The 23,498-nt window shown below is 35.4% G+C and overlaps 1 protein-coding gene and 1 pseudogene across 8 annotated transcripts; one reads left to right on the top strand and one right to left on the bottom strand.

The window, feature by feature from the left end:
* Positions 1-5,046: 5,046 nt before the first annotated feature.
* On the bottom strand, positions 5,047-20,041 carry LOC103323629 (calcium-transporting ATPase 8, plasma membrane-type-like). 8 transcript variants are annotated; one of them, XM_089045227.1, is made up of 33 exons: positions 19,522-20,041; positions 18,216-18,429; positions 17,074-17,175; positions 16,938-16,980; positions 16,097-16,209; positions 15,885-16,016; positions 15,687-15,770; positions 14,982-15,054; positions 14,506-14,573; positions 14,275-14,358; positions 14,026-14,181; positions 11,010-11,078; positions 10,814-10,896; positions 10,383-10,485; positions 10,253-10,308; positions 10,103-10,145; positions 9,921-9,995; positions 9,691-9,831; positions 9,533-9,595; positions 9,336-9,434; positions 9,041-9,151; positions 8,547-8,708; positions 8,251-8,310; positions 7,975-8,145; positions 7,570-7,686; positions 7,357-7,455; positions 7,086-7,223; positions 6,822-6,922; positions 6,535-6,580; positions 6,266-6,394; positions 5,778-5,888; positions 5,568-5,659; positions 5,047-5,472 (listed from the first exon to the last, which is right to left on the bottom strand). In XM_089045227.1, the coding sequence occupies exons 3-33, from the start codon at positions 17,167-17,169 to the stop codon at positions 5,421-5,423; spliced, it is 2,970 nt and encodes a 989-aa protein (XP_088901353.1). In that variant the 5' UTR covers positions 17,170-17,175; positions 18,216-18,429; positions 19,522-20,041; the 3' UTR covers positions 5,047-5,420. The 8 variants fall into 8 exon arrangements, with proteins under 8 accessions (XP_088901353.1, XP_088901350.1, XP_088901351.1 ...); XM_089045224.1 differs by having other exon boundaries at positions 17,068-17,175; XM_089045225.1 differs by having other exon boundaries at positions 17,068-17,175; positions 18,216-18,491.
* A 2,445-nt stretch (positions 20,042-22,486) lies between these two features.
* Positions 22,487-23,498, top strand: part of LOC103323690 (vignain pseudogene) — a 33,720-nt pseudogene continuing 32,708 nt past the window's right edge.

Here is a 23,498-nt window from a genome sequence, read left to right on the forward strand (position 1 = left end):
TTCTGTTAAATGGTGGGATCGTTTTGAAATCCACCGTATTGCTGAGTATTTTTACAGAGATTTCCCTAAGCCACCAAAACATGAGCCTGAGACAACCTCTTCCCATTCCTCCCAGACAAATCTTTCTGTGGAAGGAAAATCTAAAACTGAGTTACAAGATATGGCTAAGCAGTTACTCCTACAAGCCTCACAAATGCAAGATGATGATGAAGACAATGAATCACAATCCTCTTCCAGTTGCCAGCCTCGCCAGACGAGCCCTAGTCCTAGTCCTGATCGACCCATGAGATGGTCTGACTATCCCCATGGTCAAGATCCTAATGAAGCTTATGCTGCTTACGATTTGAATTCGACTGAGTACCCGTTTACGGACAAAATTGAAAGATGAATTATTTGATTCCCTGAGAAAGCATCTGAGTTAAAGCTGAGTCAAAAGTTGAGTTAAAGCCAAAGTTGGAGTAAAAGCATCTGAGTTAAAGCCAAAGTTGGAGTAAAAGCATCTGAGTTAAAGCCAGGTCAAAAGTTGAGCCTTTAGTAAAAGCTAAAGCATCTGAGTAAAAGACTATTTGTAATTATTGTACTCTGGTTATTTTACCCTGGTTATTTTTCTTTTCTAAGGTTAAGATTTTCTTTTTAAGGAGGCCTTGGCCTCATTTGTAGACAGAATGTAAAATTTAGTTTTCTTAGTTTAAAATTGTTCTCTCAGAAACAATGATCTGAAGAACAGCTGAGTGTGAGCATAACTAAGAGCTATCTTTTGTAAGCATTCTCATAAGCCTATGTCTTTATAAAATTTGAAGTATTTTAAATATATCATTATGTTCATACATTCATTATTTTCTATACATTCAATATTTGTTTATTCTTCAATAAGATTTATGCATAAACTGCGACTTTTCTATTTTGTATGTTTATCAACTGTATATGCTAATCCTTTCTGGTTCTAGACCCCTTCTAGTATCAGAGCCGTAAGAGTTGTGAGAATTCTGTCTAAGTTGCAACTCATCCAACCCAAGAGGCTGGTTTAGGATTTCTGAGTTGAAGTTCTTGGTTTCTTCTTTTCTTTCTTTATCCTTCAAGTCTCTTTTTGGTTTTCTCCCTTAAGGTCTGACCCGTGAGTCCTTTTTCCAAACGACAAGTCCTAGGTGAGGCACGGAGTGGTGGGCAGGAGACAGAGAGCTAGGGAGGTCACTGAGAGGATTTTTTAGGATAAACAGCAAGATTTAGAAGTTACTATTTATCTTCTTCTTCACTCTTCCAACCCCATACACTTGAGTATTATGAGTCGTCTCTTTAGAACAAATTCTTGTAGTTCGAGCAGCTCTAGAACCACTATAGGTCGCCTACCCGAAATAGTGAATGAAGAACAATTTGAGTATAATTCTAATAATGATAATGAACAACTAGATTTTAGAGACTGGAATATACCTAAAGTACCTGATAAAAATATATATAGGAAAAAATGGTCATTAAGTACATTTAATACAACTACACATGTAAAGACAGTAGAACAAGTATATGCTTTAAGCAAAGAACATGAGTCTTGTCAATTACTCAATCTAGATGCCATTAAAAAACATAAGCATGATGACAATAATTTCTTGCATATTGGTCTTGTTCAAGTTGCTGCTAAGCCATTAACTAGGTTAGGATTACAAGCTTCTATTTTACTTTGCTTACGTGATGCTAGATTTACTGTATTTAATGATTCTGTGCTTGGTATGATTAAGTCAAGTCTTTGTAATGGTCCAGTACATTTTGATTGTTATCCTAATTTTACAATAAGTCTAAATGATCCCCATATTCTTAAAACTTTAACTCTGAATATTAAGACTTCCGGTTATAATGTTTTACCAGGTACCCAACCTATAGCTTTGATTTACAGAATATATTATAAAGTTACAGGTACAAATATGAATTTTCAAGCCCTGAATAAGAGTCCTAGAGATCACACATTATTAATACAAAGTCGTACACCCGATGCTAATATAAGTATTCCTCATACAATTAAATGGTCTGAGATTAATTTGCCTAGAGATTGGACTTTAGTTACTGAGTCTCAACCTGCACCTATACAGCGTAGTTTAAATAACTTAGATTACATACAGCAATATTTGGATGGCACTGTTAAAATTAATTTTGGTAATCAACCTAAGTCTAATGTTCATTTACAACAATTACCAACACCTAGTCCTTCTAAAAGGCATGAACCTGCTAGAAATTCATCTTCTTCTTCCTCAATACAAGAAAGAGATTTAGAAATGGAAAGAGCCTTAATTGATTTGAAATTGGAATCCTTAAGAAAAAAGGCCCAAGTAAGTCATCCCTGCTATACACCACCTACACATGAATCCAAGCTTGAGTCTCCTCCTACATCGCCTACTCAATCTGATTTCTTAGCCAGTGAAATAGCTGCAGCCCATATGTATGATATAGATAAACAATTAAGTGTCCTCAAAAGAATTGAGTCTTTTAAAATTAATTGGAAAGCTCTAGATAAACATTTGCATGACCCTGCTAATAAATCTAGAAGAGAGATATATCACCAAATCATTCCTGATGCAAATATAAGACAAACAATATTCACTGAATGGAAAACTTATATGAGATCTGAGAAAAAAGAGATGTTTTATCTTGATTTTGTATTAAAGACAATAACTAAAGAAAAATGGGTAAAGTTAGACCAATCTGAAGTTATATCTAGTCATCCTCCTATAGAAACTATTATGTTTAAACATGGATCCAGAACTGTTGTTGCAAGCCCTTTTAAGATAGCAGACCAGTCTGATGAACCTAATAAGCGTATCATTGAACAAAATAATTATACAAATCAAAGTCTGATTACCATAGGAAAACAATTAGACAAAATAGAAACTAAAATAGATAAGTCTTTACCTGCTGAATCTAAACTTAAGTCTACAGACAAACCCTTGGTTCAATTTCCAGATTTACAGCCTAAGTCTGCTCTAAAGACATCCTCTACAATAGAAAAGATAGAAGAAATGCTTAAGAACCTAACAACTGCCAAACCCGAGAAAGCTGGCCTTAAAGTTATAGGAACAGCCATCCCCTTAAATACCCAGTCAGAAACTGAATCCGAGTCAAATACAGATTCTATAGACACAAGCAATATTTCAAAACTAGAAAATGCATTTAAGAATCTAGAATTAGAATCTGAATTAAAAGTACAGAAATTAACTAATCCTGTTAGCCTAACTAAAAATTGGTATCCTAAGCCTACACCACCTGATATCCAATTTGAAGAAAGAAATAATCTGAGTCAATTTTCTGTCTCTCCTGATAAATTATATGAATGGAATATAGATGGTTTATCTGAGCAAGAAATTATGAATAAATTAACTCACATGTCTATGGTTGCCAATAGTTACAGTACTAATCACAATTTAAGACAATCTGAGATAATTCCTTTGTTAGAAACTGGTTTTACAGGAACCCTAAGATCATGGTGGGATAAGCATTTAACTGATGAATCTCGTAATAGTATTAAACATGCAGTAAAATTAGATACAGAAGGTCTTCCCTTGTTTGATGAAAATATAGGTCAAGGTATAGAAGATGGTGTTAATACCTTACTTTATACAATAATTGAACACTTTATAGGAACTCCGAGTCATACACAGTCTAGAATTCATGATCAATTAAGCAATCTAAGATGCCCCCAATTAAGCGACTTTAGATGGTATAAAGATGTTTTTATTTCCCGGGTAATGCTAAGAGAAGATAGTAATCAGGCCTTTTGGAAAGAAAAGTTTATTAATGGATTACCTAATTTATTTGCTCATAAAATTAGAACTGTCTTAAGCAATGAGTTAGGCCACATAGATTACGATAATTTGACATATGGAAATATAATTAGTACAATTAATCAAGAAGGAATGAAAATGTGTATTGATATGAAAATTAATAAGCAAATATAGTCTGAAAGAAAATCTGCAAAATATGAGCTAGGCAATTTTTGTGAACAATATGGTCTATTTACTCCTCCCTCTAGAAAAAACAAATATAAGTCCCCTAGTCACCTTCGTAAAAAACGTCATTATAAACGCAAGAATCATTCTTATCAGTCTAATGATGAATTCTACAAGAAAAGGTCTGGCTTTAAGAAAAGATGGTCAAATAAGCCTAAAGGAAAGAACTTTAAGAAAAACTTTAAGAAAAGAACCGACATGAGTAAGGTAAAATGTTATAAGTGTATATATATATACTCTCAACTAAACAATTTACGAAAACAAGGTTTTCCAGTCAATAGCTTACAAAAATAGCCTCTCAACTAAACTCATGTTACACTTTTTGTTCTTATCTATGTTACTTGAATTTAATTAAAATTGATATATATATATATTTAACTAAATAAGGAGTAGGACAATTAAGACTAGCATAAGTAAATTGAAATTTGGGGAACAAAATGTTTCTCCTAACTTTTGCAATCTTAAATTTTAGTCTTTACAAAATGAAACTAAGGAATTAATATTTTCCATATTGGTATAGTCATTTTATATAGTATCCTTTGAAAACTTATAAAGTTTCATCTTTGAGGTAAATAAAGGAATATAACCTTTTAGGGCTAATACTATTGTTTGTCCATGCATATCAGTCCTTTCTTACTTGCTTCCAACACTCGGGGAGGGCAACAAGTTGGGAGAAATCTTTCTCAATACCCTAGGAAATTCGGCACACATCCACTTGAAGACATGATGTGGATTATGACCAGACATGATGACTACTCTCTTGGAATTTCGAAAAAGCCCACACTCTAAATTAGTCTTTTTATAGTTAAGTTAACAATCTAGGGTTTTTAGTAGCCGTTAGGATCTTGAGTCTTCCAATTTGAAGGCTATAGGGTTTTTAGTTATTTTAGGATTTTTGTTTTTCTCTGAAAACGAGATGATTAATAGTTTTTCATGATGAGGAGATGATGAATTGTTTCTTTGGGTATATGTGATGATCATTGTTCTCGATAATCATCGTTCTTTATAATTATTGTTCTACCATTAACGTGTGATTTATAATGCATTGATAGTGAAGTGAATTAAAAAGTTACCAAGGATTGCCTATTTGATGTCCCCATCAACTCATAAGATGGAACTCAAGTTAAATACAGAAAATTCCTCGCACATAATTAAGGAAGCATAGATGAAGTTGTACTTAGTACGTAAATGAATGAGGGTACTCAATTAATCCCTATATTTCATAGCAAATGAAAAATCAATAAAGAAGATTCAAATAAACTCTAACTATGGGGAATCACATAAGAATGACTCAAACTATGGAGTAATCATTATCACATGGTGTCACACACAATGTATAGTCGTAATGCTTCCACCACTTGAAAATCATTCAAACTATGAGTTGAACTGCTTTGCTAGTTCATCACATGCTGTATGAGTTGAACTGCTTTGCTAGTTCCTGTGTGTCAAGTACTTTAGGAATAAAATTATTGCAAAAAGCATTCTGCAAGAGATAGAGAATGTTGTCAACGACCAACAGAAAATTATAAATACGAATGCTCAACTTGTTCTACTACATGCCAAAATCATAGAACTTACTCGAAAAAACCAAGAGTGAGGGAAAACTGCCACTCTTTCTGGTTAAGCGCCACTGTGGAGAACGCTTTCCCTAGAAACTCAATAATGATAAACTGAAGAACATAGAAAACTAAGTGTCATCAAATGCAAAATTCGTCAAGACAACAAGCCACCAGAAAGGAAAAACAAAAACAAACAAGAAAAGAAGAAAACAAACTAAATATTTCTAACCTGACTTATGAGAATTGTTCCCGCTATTCCCATAAAGAGATAGTTTGAAGTAATCCACTTCTTTGGGTTCGATAGTATACCCTTCTTTCGAGCTTCCAATTGATGTATAACCTGTGATTTGAAAAATTCTGAATCATTGAAATCATAATGTAACAAAATCTCATCCAATCTGGAAGGGCACATGAAGGGCTATGGCTCTTTTCTTCTCTTTATAGAGACACGATTCGAACTTTGTACTTATTCCAGGATTGGGAAGAGAAGTAGGAGAGAAGTAGGAGGACTACACTAATAGCTAGGTATGTTTCAAAGTGCGCTAATTAATGAAAAATCATGCTCTAACTTTAGACTAAAACTAACTTTTCAATTGAAACAGCCATATCAACGTTGTCATTTCACACGCTAGACAAAACAGGGAAGCTAATTAATATCTCATATTGCTGGGATCCTAGTTAAACTACTTTCTTATCATTGACGAGTTAAGAACTTACTTGACAAACAACAAATGTATTAAATATCATTGTGTTCTTCACTTTGATGGCATGACCGCTGGTATAATTTTTGAGTAGACTCCTTCCTTGAAAATTGATGATAAGAAGGGCAACAATTTGGTACACTCCCTGAAATTTCCAAACCAAATTTAGAATGACAAATTATGAGGAAGACAACTGGAATGCGAATAATATATGTAAGAAAACTACATGGATTGATCTAATAATACTTTTGGGTAACATGAAATCAAGAGAAAACATCCATGTACCTGAAAAATCAGTCTCTTCCACTTTACATATCTTTTAAGAGGTTGTCTGTAAAACATTGTCCCATTAGAACATCAAATTATGCCAGCCAACAATTTGGTTTAACTAGCTAGAAAACTCAAAACTCAAGAGATATGGGCCTACTAGAAGTAAGCATATTGATCAAAATAAGAACTAAAGGACATAACTATGTCAGCAGAAAGTGAAGGTCATCACCATGGATCATGAAAATTTCATGGTTAGGTATTTATAAATTAATCAGATATGTCCGTCATCAAAGAAATGTTACCCGGGTTTGACAAGGAGTCCCGGCATCAGTTCATCTGCTGGAGGTTTAGTAACCAATGACAGTGGTACAAGAGCTACTATAAGTAGGTTCACCCAGAGAAGCTGTACAAAGCACAAGCAGAAAATAATCCTTAATTAGGTGCATCCTCACCTAAAGACTTAATAATTGAACAACCTAATCCTAAATCACAACTGCAATTCTTCTAGTAACAAGTAGAGAGAAAGGGAGCAACACAAACACGGAGAGAGAGAGAGAGAGAATTACCTGAACAGCATTTAATGGGATGTGACCATCGAAAACTGCCGCCATAAAATTGGTAGTTAGTGCTACAACATTGACTATAAGCTGCAACTGCATAAACTTGATAATGTTTGCGTGTACAGATCGCCCCCATTTAAAAGCCTACATCCATTAAACCAATTCCAATGTAATATAATGATCAGCATTAACTATTTTCAATTAACAACAAAATTAAAACAATTTCAGTTCAAGCATATGACAAGATTATGTTGGGATCTATCTTACAAAAACAAACCTTTACACACGTAGCAAAACTGTCATCCAAGATAATTATATCCGAACTCCCTTTAGCAACTTCAGTCCCTCGGATACCCATAGCAAAACCAATGTCGGCCTAGGCAAGATCAAAAGTAACCGAAAATCCAAGCAAAAACCATTAAAACGCAAGATCACTTGGTGAGGGATTGAAGAGCCAACAAAAAATTAAGAAGTAAAAAGGCTCTCAAACCTGATGTAGTGCATGAGCATCATCGGCGACATATCCCGTGACGGCAACCATCTCATCGCTTTTCTTCAGTGCTTGCACAAACAAAAGCTTGACATCTGGGGAACAGCGTGTCATGACCTACACAATAATCGAAAGTTGTGTGTGATATTGTTTTTATTTGGGGAGGGGGATTCGAACCTGTAACATCTTCCAACAAAGTGAAAAGAAATACTACCAAACTAGTAATTATATTAGTGTGATATTGTTTTTATTTGGGAAGGGGGATTCGAACCTGTAATATCTTCCAATAAAGTGAAAAGAAAGACCACCGAACTAGTAACTATTCCTAATTCTTATTATTAAACATGCTCGCTGGCATTAAAATTCCTATGATCAGTAGAGAAGTACATTCTAAATCAAGAATACCTTAATCCTCTGAGCACATTCTTGTCTTTGCCTATCATCAGTCAGTTCCCCAAACTCTCTTCCGTCAAAGAGATGATTTGGCATAATATCATCTACATCAGAATCAAGTACGCCACATTCCAAAGCAATTGCTTCCGCAGTCGGAAGATTGTCACGAATAACCATTCGTACCTATAGCTCAAGATATGGAAAGTAAAATATTCAAGGTTGACCCAATTTCGGTGAACATTGCATTGATCATGTATTAAATTAAAGTGCATACAGATGTAAAAATACCTTAACGCCATCCCTCTGGCATTGTCGCACCTTCTCCTTGACCCCTGGTTGACAAAGATCCTGCATTTCGTTGAGTACATAAGCTAAAAATACTTATACAAAATGGAACTAATTTTGTAAAGAAAATAATAAAGATCTAAAATGGTACCCAAAAACAAACACATATAATTTATTGAGAGCGTGTTGCAATCTAGCAAAAAAAAAAAAAAAAATCTAACATGATATTGGGACTCCCTTTGCGCAATCAACACAGAAATATAATAATGTCCATGTGTGTAAGTTTCTGGAGGCGTTACCCCTATTCCGACGATAGCTAGTAGAACAAGGTCATCCTCAGGTAATTCCCACTGAGCAGGATCTGTTGGAACGTTTTGAAATTCATATGATCTATATGCAATAGCAAGACAATGCAAACCTCCAGCAGCCATATCGTCAGTAGCTTTCTTAAAAAACATTAGCTGCAAAGGAACACATATACCACGAGAAAGGAATCATTTGGAGAAAATTATGGAAGTTTAAAATCACCACAAAAAAAATTAAAAAATAAAAAATTGCAGTTAATAGAATATATAATCTTCAAGCATTGGGAAGCCATTAAATTAAGAGCTAGTTCGTAAATATTAACTGTCGAGTTGTCTTCCTAGATCAAAAAAATTTAAAATTTTGTGAAGCTCGCAAGGAATGATAAAAATGAAACAGAACATTTATAGATGTATCTCACTCAAGAACAGCCAGGGAAATTAATGAAGACTATAATATATAAACGATAAAAGAAAATATTATTTCAAACCTTATCATCATTCATTGCTACCAAATGATCATTAGCATCAATGTACTTTGTACATGAACACAAGAGTATTTCAGGAACTCCTTTCCAGTGTACACGAACTTGAGAGTCTGGCTGTAAATATTGAAACAGGTTACATGAGTCGTGTTGTGTAACCCGTTTAATAAGAAGGTCGTGTTCATATGTAGAATTCTAGACAGGTTTATAAAAAAGGTAGTATTCGTATTGAGTGAATTTGTGTACTATTGTTGCCAGCCCGAGATTTAATATAAAACAGAGAAAAATTAGTTTAATTTACCAATCGAAGTGCAACGGCGCCTCTTTTTTTCTCTGAATTGAAAGGGACCACTTTAAGAACTGAAGACTGAGATCTGATGTCTTCAAAATTCATTCCAAGCTGCAAATAAGGTATCAGTAACTAATAGTGATTTTGAAAAATAAAGTTGTACATGAGAAATGGAAAAACGCACAAAGTGGGACAATAGAATAAAGAACCTTGATTACCCAACGCAGAATTGCCTTTTCAATGGCTGATCCAGAAACATCAACACCACCACTCTACAAAAGAATAGTACGATCAAATTATATTACAGTATACTCAGCTTTTTCCAGTCAATGTTATACAACTCTGACTGACCAAATTTTATATATACCTCAGGCACATAAACACTGCCTTCTGTGTTCTGCGCAATTCCTTCAGTAAGTAAAGATGATAGCTTCGGAGACAAGTATGGCGTATTATTGTCAGAAGGATTGATTTTCTTCCCACCAGCATAAGCCTGAACCACCGACACCTGTACTAGAAATCATAAATCAGAAACTAATTGAAGGAAGGAGAAGGAAGAAAGGAACAAAAAGAAAAGAGAATAAGAGAAACCAAAACCTCGGTCAATACAATCTTGTCACATAGGAAATTGTTAACAAAGGCCATGGTTTCACAAGCAAATGGCCTCCGTACCTACATTTCGAGTTCCATCCAGATATATAAATAGTATGCTTGAGCTTTTCAACTTCAGAAAATGAAAAGGCAGCATAAAATGCAAAATAATAAGCAATTTCACATACAAAGGCGTTATCTGCCACCATTCTTTTTGTTGCGCTGACAATGCTGTGCCAGTCAAAGAGGAGGAAATTAAGGAAAAAATGAAATGATGTTAAATCCAGAAAGATGAGACAAAAACTTAGACACCAAATGATAACGTTGGGCAGACTTACGTTAAGGTAACAGCTAAGGGAAGCCCTTGAGGTACAGCAACCACTGCAATAGTAATCTGTAATATCCGAATGTGAGTAAAATAAAAAATATTCAATTAGCTAAATAACCAAGGAGGAGGCATAGACATACAGCAATGATTATAGTTTGATTGACTTCTTCTATGACTTCTCGAGGTTTAGTCTTGACCCCGATGAACTTGGGAATTCCATCTAAATTATGGCCAGTAAACCACCTGCACAAATGTTATTGTGATAATAATAATGATTGGCTGAATAATGGTGGTGTCATTGGAACCTCATTCTTCAAAGACTTGGTGTATAATAACCCAAGTCTAACAAAAAATAAAACAAAATGGACAATGGAAAAAAAATAAAAACAAAAAACCCTAACATTCTAGCAAAGACGGACAATACTTACATCATTATACCATCCAACCTAGTGAGTATCTATGAATGAGAGTGATTTAATATTATTGATCCTTGTGATGGTAAGAATGTAGTCCTCACTAGTGAGGACCTATGTATTGTCCAGCAAAGATGGAAGATTCTTTGAATAATTACCTGAGTAAAAGGACCATCATGGCAATAAAAGCTACGGCGAGTCCAACATTACCAATGGAAGTAGCAACCACGTTCAAGACCTCCTATTAAGATTCAGTTATGTATCCTTAAGATATAATACACACATACATATATATATATATATATATATAGGAAATTAAATTGTCATTCTCTATGTACTAGTTGATGGGCTAACCTCCAGTGTTGTTTTGTTACCAATGTCTTGTGAAAGTTCCGATTTAGTACATATCCCAACACTCGTTACCTGAAGGAACAGTATGTGATGAAAGTTTCATTTCTTTTTCTGATTTTTTAAAATTTTCTTATGGCTTTTTATCACAAATGGTCCTGAGGTTTATGAAATTGTCACGAATGGTCCTTGAGATTTTTTTGTAACATTAATAGTCCTTAACATTATAACATTTTATCACAAATGATCCCCACCATTAAAAATTCTAATAAGTATGACGTGGAAGATAAGTAGAGCTCACATGTCCAATCACATTGTGACATGTGGATTAAATAAATAAATATATTTTTTTAATGAAAATACTATTTTTCTGCAACTTCCCACCCCCTCCCTCTACTTTGTCTCTCTTCTGCCCTCTCTCTCCACCTTCTTCCCCTTCTCTCTCTCTCTCTCTCTCTCTCTCTCTCTCTCTCTCTTGCCCACAACCCGACCTGTAACACTCCGACCCTAATTTAATTATCCGTTTAAATTATTTAATTAATTTAAATATGATTTACAATTTTGCCCTCGGGGTGGGGGTAATTTGGTCACTTTTAGTCTGGAAAGATTACGGGAAAATGGCTAGTACCTTTATGTAGATCACACCGAGATGAGTTTATAGACGCATAGTGGGCTCGAATCGAGTTGTAACAAGAAAGTTACGATCAACCTCGGTGATGAAACGATGGCGGCAGTTTTCCGTCGCCACCAAGGCCACACGCCACCGTTTTGGGTGGCACTGGTCCCAAAAAAACCAGGCCACCTCCCTCTTTCCATCCCGACCAACCTCAGCAAATGGAACCACCGGTGCTGGTCGGAAATTGCAGAAATCCGAGCGGTTTTGTGATTTTGACTGATTTTTAAGCTCGTCCGAATGTTTTCGACGGCCAAATTTTGCGATCCAAGTATGCTTTCTCAACCTCTCGAGGTGTTATGCTGGTTGTGGTATTTAGGAGAAATTTCTGCATTTTGGTAGTTAAATAAGTAATGGAAGTTTTGGCAGGTTTCGACCTCCGATTACGGCCACTTCCGTCGACTTTTTGGGTAGGTCTAAGAACAAAAGTTGCTCCACTCAATATCATGATTATGTAGGTATAAGTCTTGACAGGCGGTTGGGAGATTTTCCAATCGCCGGAATCACTGAACACACACGCGCTGCGGCGAGTGTGGCGGCACGTGGGCACTATTTTGGTGTCCTTCTTGGTCCTAAAATAATTCTCATGTCGTTCCGAGCACGACGGTATGATTGGATTTGAATTTGGTTATCATTTGATCGTCGATTAGACATCCCATATTAGGAGTTATTCGGTTGCGACATGTTCGGACTGTTGGATCAACTCCAATTTAACATATGTTGATCTAGGCATTCCTGGAATCGTGTAGGATTTCACAGATCGTGAATCGGAACCCCGGATGTTCCGATTCAATAACTTAAAGTTTGGTTTTACCAATAACCGTCCGATCGTGGGTGATCCGATCGTCTGTTTTCCTCCAAACTTGCAGGACAAGTATTCTAATCCTTATGGAACTTATAAGAACTTCTGGATTGTAAAACGGAGGTCATGGGTCCCGCGGGTCCGGTTTACTAAGTTTGGGTAGTTTGACCCCTTGGTTGACCGTGAGTCTTCCGAGGTAGTTTCACCCTTTGAGGAGTACTAGAACCACCTAATTAACGAATTTCGACCGTTACTTGAGTTATGTTGACTATGTTGGGATTTTGAGATTGGTTTTATTATCGTATGAAAATTCTTGGATGTTATTTTAATAATTGAAATTATGGAATAAATTAGTATGGGTTAATTGATTTGGTGAGTTGTGAAAGTGAGCCTTGGGCTCGGCTATGATTATTAGGAAGTGAGTGGATTTTGGTATCAAATAATATTCATTATTTTCAAGGATAGAAAAATATGCATATTGAGTCCTTTAATTTTGAGTTATAATATGTTCTAAAGTGGAAATATAGTATGATTATAAGAGTATTGGAATTATTTTCGTATAAATTTGCATGTTATTATCTTGTGTATGCTGTTGTTGGGATGCTTATGATTGTGTTTTAATATGTTGAAACTTTTTGGGAAATGACCATTTTTCAAGGGAGATTTTGCTGAAATTTCGACAAAAAGTCTCGTGCCCCTATTCCTTAATTGGGAAATGAGGCTATAGTGTTAGTAAGTGGGCCCGACATCGGTGCGATGTCGGAATTTCCACAAGATTCGTCTCGGATTCCGAGGAATTCAGGCGAGTCCTATCACGACCACCCTCATCCCCACTCAAAACCCACACCCAACCCCACCCTCTCCCTCTGAATTTCTCTCCTCTACTTTTCCCTTATGCTCTCCCTTCACCTATGTTTTAATTTTTTTTTAAAGTTGTTTGAATAAATGTTTGTGTGAAAGGAAATGTGGAACTACCTTTATACAAGTGATTATTTTGCAAAATATACAAGGGGAGAGGGTGGGGTTGGACGTTGGTTGCGGGGGGATGGGGTTGTCGGGCTGTAGGCTAGAAAAAAAAAATAGAGGGAGAGAGAGAGCACATGGAGGAGAGAGGGAGAACAGAAGGGGAGAGAAAACAAAGGGAGAGAGGGCGGGGGTGGGAAGTTACACAAAAAATAATGGATTTTAAATTTATTTTAATGGTTTTTCATTAAATATATATATACTTATTTATTTTATTTAAATGTCATGATGTGATTGGACATGTGGGCTCTACTTATCTTCCACATTAGACACTTAACAGAATTTCTAATAATAGAGACCATTTGTTATAAAAAGACCCTAACATTAAGGACTATTAATGTCTCCAAAAAAAAAAAACCTTAAGGACGATTTGTGACAATTTCGTAAATCTAAAGGACTATTTGTGAAAAAAAAAAAAAAAAAACCTTTATTTATATAGGAGATGAAAAAGAACAAAAAGAATATACCAACACATATGTGTGTGTGTGTGGGTGTATATATATATATATATATATAAACTTTACCAGCATGGTACCACTCCCATCCGCTATTTTCCAGCCAGGCTTTAAACGAGAGGCTCCAGACGAAGCATGAAGGCTTACAATGTTGCTGTCTCCAATCACACGTGAGGTATCTATGGAGAGTGATTGACCAGTGATTAAAATACCATAAGCAGGGACCTGTGGATATACAATCAAAGCAACATAATTAATATATTTTGCAGATATGAAAAATATGGACTTGTGAATGGAGACAGCAACATTGCCACATACCTGGTCACCAATGTTAAGGGGAATAACATCGCCAACAACAATATCACATATTGAAACCTCAACTTGTTTACCACCTCTAACAACCTGCATAATTAGGTACGAGATCCAAATGTGTAAACAGTTAAGGCTTGTTTTTAGTGACTAAAATTGGATTGGATTGGCTTGAATTGGATAATTCCTTATATTTAAAGGTCCAAAAGATATATTTATACCGTATTGAAACATGCATACCTTCAAATACATATTCCACCCTTCCACCTTTACATTGTGGATCAGAGATTGGCTGTATTTGCAAATTGCTGCAGACCCAAAAGAAATTCAACACTTGAGCCCAAAAGAAAAAAAAAAACAACAAGAGAGAGAGGGAGAGAGAGATGCAAACAACAAAATCCATAAATAATTAGACTTTGTCTATATGTTCCCACATATACAATTTTTCTTTTCATTTATTCAAAATCTTGGCTTTTGTTTTCGAATTTTTTCTTAAATGAGAGCTACTTTAAGTTATTTGAAAATTTAACCTCAAGAGTTTTTGCTTTATATATGCACACGAGCTGCACAGACGTCACTTTTTGCTCTATTAGAATAGATGTGGAGAATTCCTATTCTGAATACATGTATAAGGGAAGAATTCCTATTCTGTTTTTTCTATTTGGTTAAGTGGAAACACACTCCTATTTTGTATCACATCACACCACGTTAAATACCTTTCACAATAATTTTCACCATAACCACAGCGGCAATGTTACCTCCCTCTTCCCAGTATCCGAACCTTGTACCCTGCAAGTAACACACAAAACCGCATAGATAAATTATTGTTGTCAAAACAACTAAAATATAATTTAAAACCCTGAGATTACCCAATTGATCAATTTGCATTCACTCCGAATTTTTGCTATTGTTGACAATTCATTTTAAAAATTGAGGAGAAACTCCTCCTTAAAACCAATGTGATTTTAACACTTGGCAAATTCCTTTAATATTCTTTCAAATGGTCCATCAAAGATTTCTAAGGATTCTACCAATTTTTTATATATTAAAGGTTTTGATACTTTTGATTGGAAGTTGACAAGAAGGGATCTAGTCCTATTCAAACCAATTACGTTCTAGTCAACAAAAGATAGATATAGGTACAGACAACATGCCCCTCTCTCAACTCTCCAATTATACTCTATATCATATTTATCAAGAGGTACCAACATTAGCATGGTCATTCATGTATTTTGTAATTTTCCTTCTTTTTTACTTTTTACATAAACAAGAGTATCCGAGGATTCTCTAGGGTTTAGGATCCTCTATGTAATAGTGCTTTCTTGTCAAACAAAAAAAAAATAGAGCTAATTGCGATTTTTCTTTATACTAACATCCTACTGTCATGAAAATACTTGGAAGTACGGCCGATCGAGGCTCACCTTTGTCACTAGACCCATCACTGAAGAAGCCACTGCAACTATGATCAGAGAAATATCTTGATGACATGCTTCCAAAAGACACGTCTACAAGACAAACAAAGTTGATGTGGTAAAATATAAACTGTAAGAGCACTTAATTAAAGGTGTATTAATTAAATCCATCCCTCTTTCAAATTTAACAATTGTAACGCCACTAACCATGAAGCTCGTTGAATTTTCCGGTGTATATGTGTTTGCTCCAAAAACTCTTTTCCGTTTCAGCACATCAGCATCTTCCCCATTAATCCCGTCCTTAAAATTCGTTTTCAATTCGCTTTCTAACTTTTTGATCTGATGTCAAAGAAGTATATAATCAGTGACAGTTTATATACAACCATAAGATAAAAGATGATGTTATGTGTTGGACTTGCCCCCCCATATTGTTCCAGGCAACCAACATCATCATTCTTAGTTAAGGCATCAAGTTCCTCTCGTCCAATTCCAAAATCACCAGTAGTACTGGTTCGTCTCTGTGGAATATTCACTGACAACCAGAAGAAACAAGTCAATTACAACATGTGGTATTCTGCGGTTGATTACTTTTGTAAAAATGTTGTTAGTTAAACAGCTGCTACGCTGTTATGCATCGTGTATAAGAGATCATGACTCTGTGTAATCAAATACTACTGAATGAAAATCAAGAATTGGTCATCTACTTCTTCTGAAATTCATCTTTTTGTTATCATTTGTGGTAGGCTCTCATGGCAACTAGTGCTAGGATTTTGTTTTTCCCTTAAATTTTCAGTTTTTAATTTTATTTAATTAGTAGTGTTATGCTGATGTTAAGTTAATGGACATGTGTTAAGAAATTAGATACCGGACATAAAGAAGACACTTACTTTTTGCACCTATTTCTTCTTACAAGTCAATCACAATTAGGCATACGTGTTCATTTCATTCTTAATAAGCAATCACACTCGTGTACATGTGTCAAATTATGATTGGCTTGAATGACATCTAATTAGATTCAAGGAGCCAATCTAGCATTATTCTTTTGGATTTCAGTTATAATTAATCTGCATGGAATGTAGATAAATTAGACAAAATATATAAATAAAAAGAATTGATTCGTGAATTGATTGAAGCACTAAGCTATACGCACAAAAAGAACATATGTGACACACAGAAAGAAATAGTGAGTGAAACATCGAGCTACATGCAAAAAGAAGTTATGACAACTGAAAAGCAAGGATATTTGAAATGAAGTACTACCTATCACTTCTTCTCTAGTCTCTATTTCGAAAGCGAGTTCAGCCTAATAAGCAAAAAGAAGAAGAAAATATAATACGTCAATAGAAGACAACAATAACATGTTAAGACACATTAATTTCACAACAATTACTCGTACGGCAGCATGTGGATGGACTTTGATTGAAGCCTGCCCTCTTTCCTTTATCAAGTATAAGATTTGCAAAAATCGACGAGAAGCACATAACACAATCATTGCTTGCTGCAAGGAAACAGAAATAGTTTAGAAAAAGCTCGAATAAAGAAGATTTCTTTCAACTAACAATAAGTAACATCCATGGGAGATTACTTTCCTGCCCGATTATAAACAAAGATCTGATATGCTATGCTGATTATATATCAATCAAAGCTAAACATCACAATTTTGGCATCCCGAAAACAAAACAACAGAACATCCTTTTTCAGCAAACCCTAAACTCCCCGATGCTGGGCACAAAATGTTAAACATTAACCTAGCCATATACTTGGCGAGAGAACGCAAAATTGAAGAAACATTACTAAAAACATAAGTCTTTTATTTTATTATAAAAATATATATAAGTATGTACCCTCCAACGGTTGATGCGCTGAATGGGAGCATCCTTATAAGTTCCGGCCGGCGGTGAGTTCATTTTAACTTTAGCAATTGCAAAGTATTTATAGAGAGATATTCAACCAAGACATGAAAACTATATTATTTCCAAAAAGGATGTCGTTTGGGTCCTTTCCAAAAAGTATTTATAGAGAGATATTCAACCAAGACATGTCGATTTATACTAACATTCACATCACTCGCAACATTCGGATTACGGAGAAAAAACGCGGAAAGCGATATGTCAAAGTTTGTGCTTATGTAAGAGATGCAACTAGATAGTTCTTTCCAGGTAACTCAATATGTCAGAATTAGGGGAAAAACACGCGGAAAGTGATAGGACAAGAAGTCGGATCACGAATGTACTATTCAACAGCTTTCTGTCAATATTCCTGTTTTTCTGTTTTTCGAAAAGCCAAATTATCAACAAGTTAATCATAGGCAAATTTTAATTTTGGTCAAACGTGGTTGAGAAACTTGCCAACATGGAAAATGTTTTTATATAATAATAATAAGGTGATGGTGTGGCAAAATGTGGACGAGTGGAAAGGAGTTGCAGAAGATGTGGATATAAACGATCTATAAGATATGAGACAACTTTCGAAGCAATTTCTCAAAGAAGACAAAAAAGAATTATGACAGCGTATAATATCTACCGGAACCGAGCGTACCTTCGGACACGAGCTAAGAAAGGGCCTTCAAGGGCTAGAAAGACCTGAACCGCCAGAGATCTCTTTACAAGCTATTGCTGGTCTTCACCCACGGCAAAGCATGCGAGTTTAGGCATTGTGTTTTCTTCCAAACGAAGGAACAGAAACTTGGGCTTCTTTGAACGCCCAGGCCCCAGATCGGCCCAGCTGCCTCATGGTCCATGGACAATTGTACCTGCAGCAAATTGATGAAAATTGAGCTTGCTTTATCTTCTTTCTGCCTGCCAACCAAAGATTCTTGAAGGGAAAGGGGTAGGGATGAGAGTAGGGACGAGGATGGTATAATCATTTTCAGATGATTTTCAAGTAATTGAGGAGCCATTAGTAATTATAAACCCATTTTTTCTTATTTAAAATCTTAATTTAATCATTGAATTTCATTTGTCACGAAATATACCACTCGCCTTGGGTCTTAATTAAGCTAGTTAATTGACATAAGCTCTAATCATGATAAGCTAATTTGGTACATCAACCACGAGATGACAAGTAAAAGAGTACTCTCGTAGCTCCATCACCATTTAAAAGACCAAAAATCATTAGCCCTTCCCAACACCGGTAAATGAATACTGATGGGCTCTTTCCAGTCGGGTAGCAGTTCCTTTTCACTTTCAAATCATATACTGACATATATACTGTTGTGATTTATTAAAGAAAAACTGTAAAATATATGTTTTATGAAAATGATAAACCAATTGGAGGAATGCCTGGCACAAGTATTTAATTAGTTCAGGCATATTAAATGTTGAAATAGAACGAGACCACAAAGTATTCTTATATTAGAGCATCCACAATGATGCTCTCTATTTCTTAATTAAATTTTGGTAAGAATATAAGAAAACTATTTTAGGAGCTCTCTAAAATATTTCAACTCCAACCATACTCCATAATTTGGAGAGTAATAAATGTTTTAATTCTTTTTTAATTGGTCCATCTCTATTATAAAATAAATTAAAAAATAGTTAGCATTAAATAAAAGTTTGAAATCTCATTAAATAAGCAGCATTAAATTATAGAAGCCACTGAGTCTTTCTCTCTCCTCGGTTTAGGAGCTGAGGACTCCTATTTTAGGAGGTGGATAGGAGTGTGGTTGGAATTGTATTTTCGATTCCTCCTAAAATTTATCTAAGGAGTGGTTTAGGGAGCATTGTGGATCTTTCTTAAAGGCCAACGATAAGTGAAAATAATCTTTTTTTTAAAAAATTACACATGTGTCAAACTGTAATTTAATTACATATGCATACAGTAAATAAAGTGTTATCAAACTCACCAAAAATTCGGAGTTCAACCTTACTTTCCTTGAGCTTTTTTTTTGCACTGTAACCAATTTCTCTTCTTTCCTTCTTCCTCTCTTCGGCAAACGTTCTCTCTTTCTCAAAGTAAAAGCATCACAACACACCATTCAAGCCTCCTCATCACCCTATTCCCTCTTTGATTTCCATGGCCAGATAAAAGCCTCCCACGGTCACGAACTCAAGCCAAGACTCCATGCATTCCCTGTCATTTCTCTTGAGCTAACCGATAACACCTCATCAGCCCTAAGAAATAGCACTTCACTTGTGACACAATATTTCCATAATGACCACCCAAACTCTCTTGTTTTTAATTCCATGAAATTGAGAAAATGAATTGGAGACACCAGCTCTCGCTACCCTAGTTGCTTCCTTCACTCAAGGCCAGCTTCATTTGGCTTCCATTAGGTCTCGAGTCTTCTCCTCTAAGAGTCAAAAAATCTAGCTGGATAAAAGGCTAACAGATTAGTTCGGTTGAAACGTGTGGTACATAGAAGTCTATTATTTAAAGCTTGTACGTACACAGAGCACTCTAATAATGCAAGATTGCTGCCTTTCATACATACTATTACTAGTCAGCAGAAAAAGGGTCAGACCAAAAAAAAAAAAAAATAGTCAGCAGAAAAAGGGAGCTGCAAATATCACGTGTACGTACGACGTCTCTAACTCAGCCACTCATTTTATGACAGGCTTATTATCACGAAACGTTCTTACGAAACAATCACACTGCATTCTTAAAGTTTTTTTATATCACTCATGATTCATAATTTTAATAGGGACATTTTGGAAAAAGCAAAAAGAGAAAGAAAAATTTTAAAAGAAGCAAAAATTGACAAAAATCTTATTTATTTTTAAATTCTAAGAAATCCAATACGTTTGTATGTCTTTGATTTGAAAGTTGAGTGGTTTTTTCTTTTTGAAAAAACTTTTTAAAAGTGAAATTTTTATGTTTAAAACCTAAAAACCTATTTTAATATAGGTGCTCTTAAATAGTCATTTTGTCAAAAAAACTGTTAAATTCAAATCAATCCAAAATTATAAATAAATAAAAAATTTATTTCCTTCCCTTCTCTCTTTCTTTTCTTCTTATTTTCTCTCCGCCAGATATGGCCCCGTTCCATTCTTCTCTTCTTCTCTCCCTCTGTTTCTCTTTTTTTCTTCTTTTTCTCCTTTTCTCTCTTTCCTCCTCTTTTCTTCTTCTTTTCCTTCGCTGTTTCTTTTTTATCTTTTTCTTCCTCTTTTCTTCTTTGTTCCTCATTTCTTCTTCCTTTCCTGCCCACGGCCGTTTCTTTTTTTCTCCTTTTCTTCCTCTTTTCTTCTTCCTTTCCTTCCCCACCCACTCCTCCTTCCTTCCATGGCATGAATCCCATATACCCACCCATCTCTTTCCTTCCCCTCATCTGTTGGAATGAGTCGGGTCCAAAACTCGAAGAATAAGAATGCAGATGAAAGCATGATTTTATCAAAAGTCAAAGAAACAAAACAGAAAACATAATTATCCCAACATTGTTTTCTCCTCCATCTGACAAAAATGGTTCCCAATAATTGCTTGCATTCCCACATCTTCCCTACTGTTGACCTGTTTTAGTGGTTTTCTTGCTTTCTGTCTTACCAATTTGTGGAGTTTAATCAAATTGGGGAGGGTGGGATATCAATAGGTAGTTCCAGCTTGAATCGTGCCCCACCCAATAAGACGCCAATGCTTCTCAACTCGCCGACTGAGCGCAATTTTCTCTCCTCTGCTGGTGCAAACTGGAGAGGTGAGTTGCAGCTTTGCGAAAGACCACGCGAAGGAAAAGAAGAAGAAAAGAGGAGGAAAGAAAGAAAAAAAAAAAGAAAAAGAGAAACCGAGATAGAAGAAGTGGATAAAAGAACGGAGAAGGAAATTAATTTTTATTTATTTATAATTTTGAATTGATTTGACGATTATACCCCTGATTTAACAATTTTTTTTTTTTTTTTACAGAATGACTATTTAAGAGCCTATATTAATGTTAGGAATTGGTGATCTGAAAAACTTTAAGGATCAATGTGATAGTTTATGGCGTCGGGGGCGTTTTGTGATAATAAATCTTTTATGACCAGTACATGGTAAAAGGATAAGGTGTCGTTTTACCCTTGAATTGTTATGCTGGTTTGAAGTTAATTCCCCAAATTATTTCTTCGGCCTATTTAGGGTTTAATTAAAGGGAGTTTCACTAAAACACCCAAAATGGGGGTTGAAATTGTAAAAAAACTCAAGCACTATTTAAATATATAAACACACTCAAAATCCATCATTACACACACTCAAAACTCATTTATAAACACACCCAAAAAGTTGACTTTGGGGTTGATTTTGGGTGTGTTTCTATGTTTAAATAGTGCTTGGGTTTTTTTTATAAATACATGTTTAGGATTGGGTTTATTTATAAATTTGTATTAATTAAACTAGATAAAAATAACCAATTTAGACGTACCCTCAAGTTTTGGTCATATACTATCAAGATTTTTTAACTCTACCCAAGTAGTCGTCAAATATAAGGATAAATTTGTCATTTTACAAGATATGATACCAGAGAAAATTAACAAATAAAGGAAATTTAAAAAATGAAAAGAAAAAAATAACTTACGGGTCCATCCATGTGCACGTAGTAGGCCCCATATACCAACCAACTTGTATGCTGCATGCACATTAATAAAGACATGTTTTGCCAATAATTTACGTGACTTGAAATGAAATTAGAATCATAATCATATAATTAAGCTAACCTTAGAGGTTTGTATCACAACATATTATGGGGCACGAAGACTGCAGACCAACTTTTGGGGAACGGAGATAGCAAGGCCATTCTTTGCTTTGCTCTATATAAACCACTAAGCAGTCTAACCATTTCGGTATAACGGCTCTTGAATTCATTTACCTCATCAAATCCCGGCTGCTTCCTTTTCTAGCTAGTTACCATGGAGTACATTAACCAGTACCACTCCAAATGTACTTGTTTGGCCTTAATTTTCAGGTTGGGAGCTTTGTCTTGTCAAGCAACTTCGTGGAGTCTCCAAGATGCATCAACGTGTGGGAAATACGAGCAATTTGGGTTTAGCCCATTTATAGTTGGAGATGGTCTTACAACTGGTAAATTAATCTCTTTGTCTGAGCAAGAGCTAGTTGATTGTGACACCAAGGGTGTAGACCAAGGTTGTGAGGGTGGCTTGATGGATGATGCCTTTAAGTTCATCAATCAAAATCATGGACTTAGTACCGAGACTAATTACCCTTACACCGGTGTTGATGGTACTTGCAACACCAGCAACGAAGCCATCCATGCGGCCAAGATAACCGGCTTTGAAGATGTGCCTGCAAATAGTGAAGAGGCCCTTCTAAAGGCAATTGCTAATTGTTTGTACCCAATTTTGGTAAATGGACCAAAAATGGTTTACTTCTCAAAATAATATTTTAAAGGCCCATGCCCATCATCCTTTTTACTGCTTTTAGAAAGTAAGGATCACTTTTGCTTAGAGGGCCATCAATATTAAAAAGAGATGATAAAATCCCACAAAGACAATAGGCCCAAAACTTTAAGTCACACTAAAGTTAAAAAAGGATTTGCAACTGTTACACATTGACTTACGTGAGGGTCTGAAGAAGATTATCACAATTAATGAAGACTTGACTCTCTTCTCGCGTGAAGGAAACGAGCTGTACGAAAGCCACTAGAACTAGCAAGAATTGAATTGCCAACCAAACTTCGGACTCGGGACAAGGATTAGCACAAAAACCAGCGATCCTATCAGAAACATCCCATCATCCCTCCTATGAACCAATCCAAGATAGTGAATCAGCGAGTGAATCTGGAAATAGCAGCCAGGCAACCTCTTTTTAGCCTTCATCATCGAAGCTCTCTCCTTGCCTATGAATAAAGAGCCTCCGCCACAGAAAAAGAGTACTCTCTCTCTAAACTAGACGCAACGTCTC

This window comes from Prunus mume, linkage group LG2 (assembly GCF_029339155.1).
Source record: "Prunus mume cultivar Tortuosa linkage group LG2, ASM2933915v1, whole genome shotgun sequence".
Taxonomy (NCBI): Eukaryota; Viridiplantae; Streptophyta; class Magnoliopsida; order Rosales; family Rosaceae; genus Prunus; species Prunus mume.

Coding starts and splice junctions, on each gene's coding strand:
- LOC103323629 (XM_089045221.1), bottom strand. CDS start 17,584: ATGAACTCACCGCCGGCCGGAACTTATAAGGATGCTCCCATTCAGCGC. Junction 10,897..11,009: donor GTAACAAAACAACACTGGAG/GTTAGCCCATCA, acceptor GAATCTTAATAG/GAGGTCTTGAACGTGGTTGC. Junction 7,224..7,356: donor GTTTTGCTACGTGTGTAAAG/GTTTGTTTTTGT, acceptor TAATGGATGTAG/GCTTTTAAATGGGGGCGATC.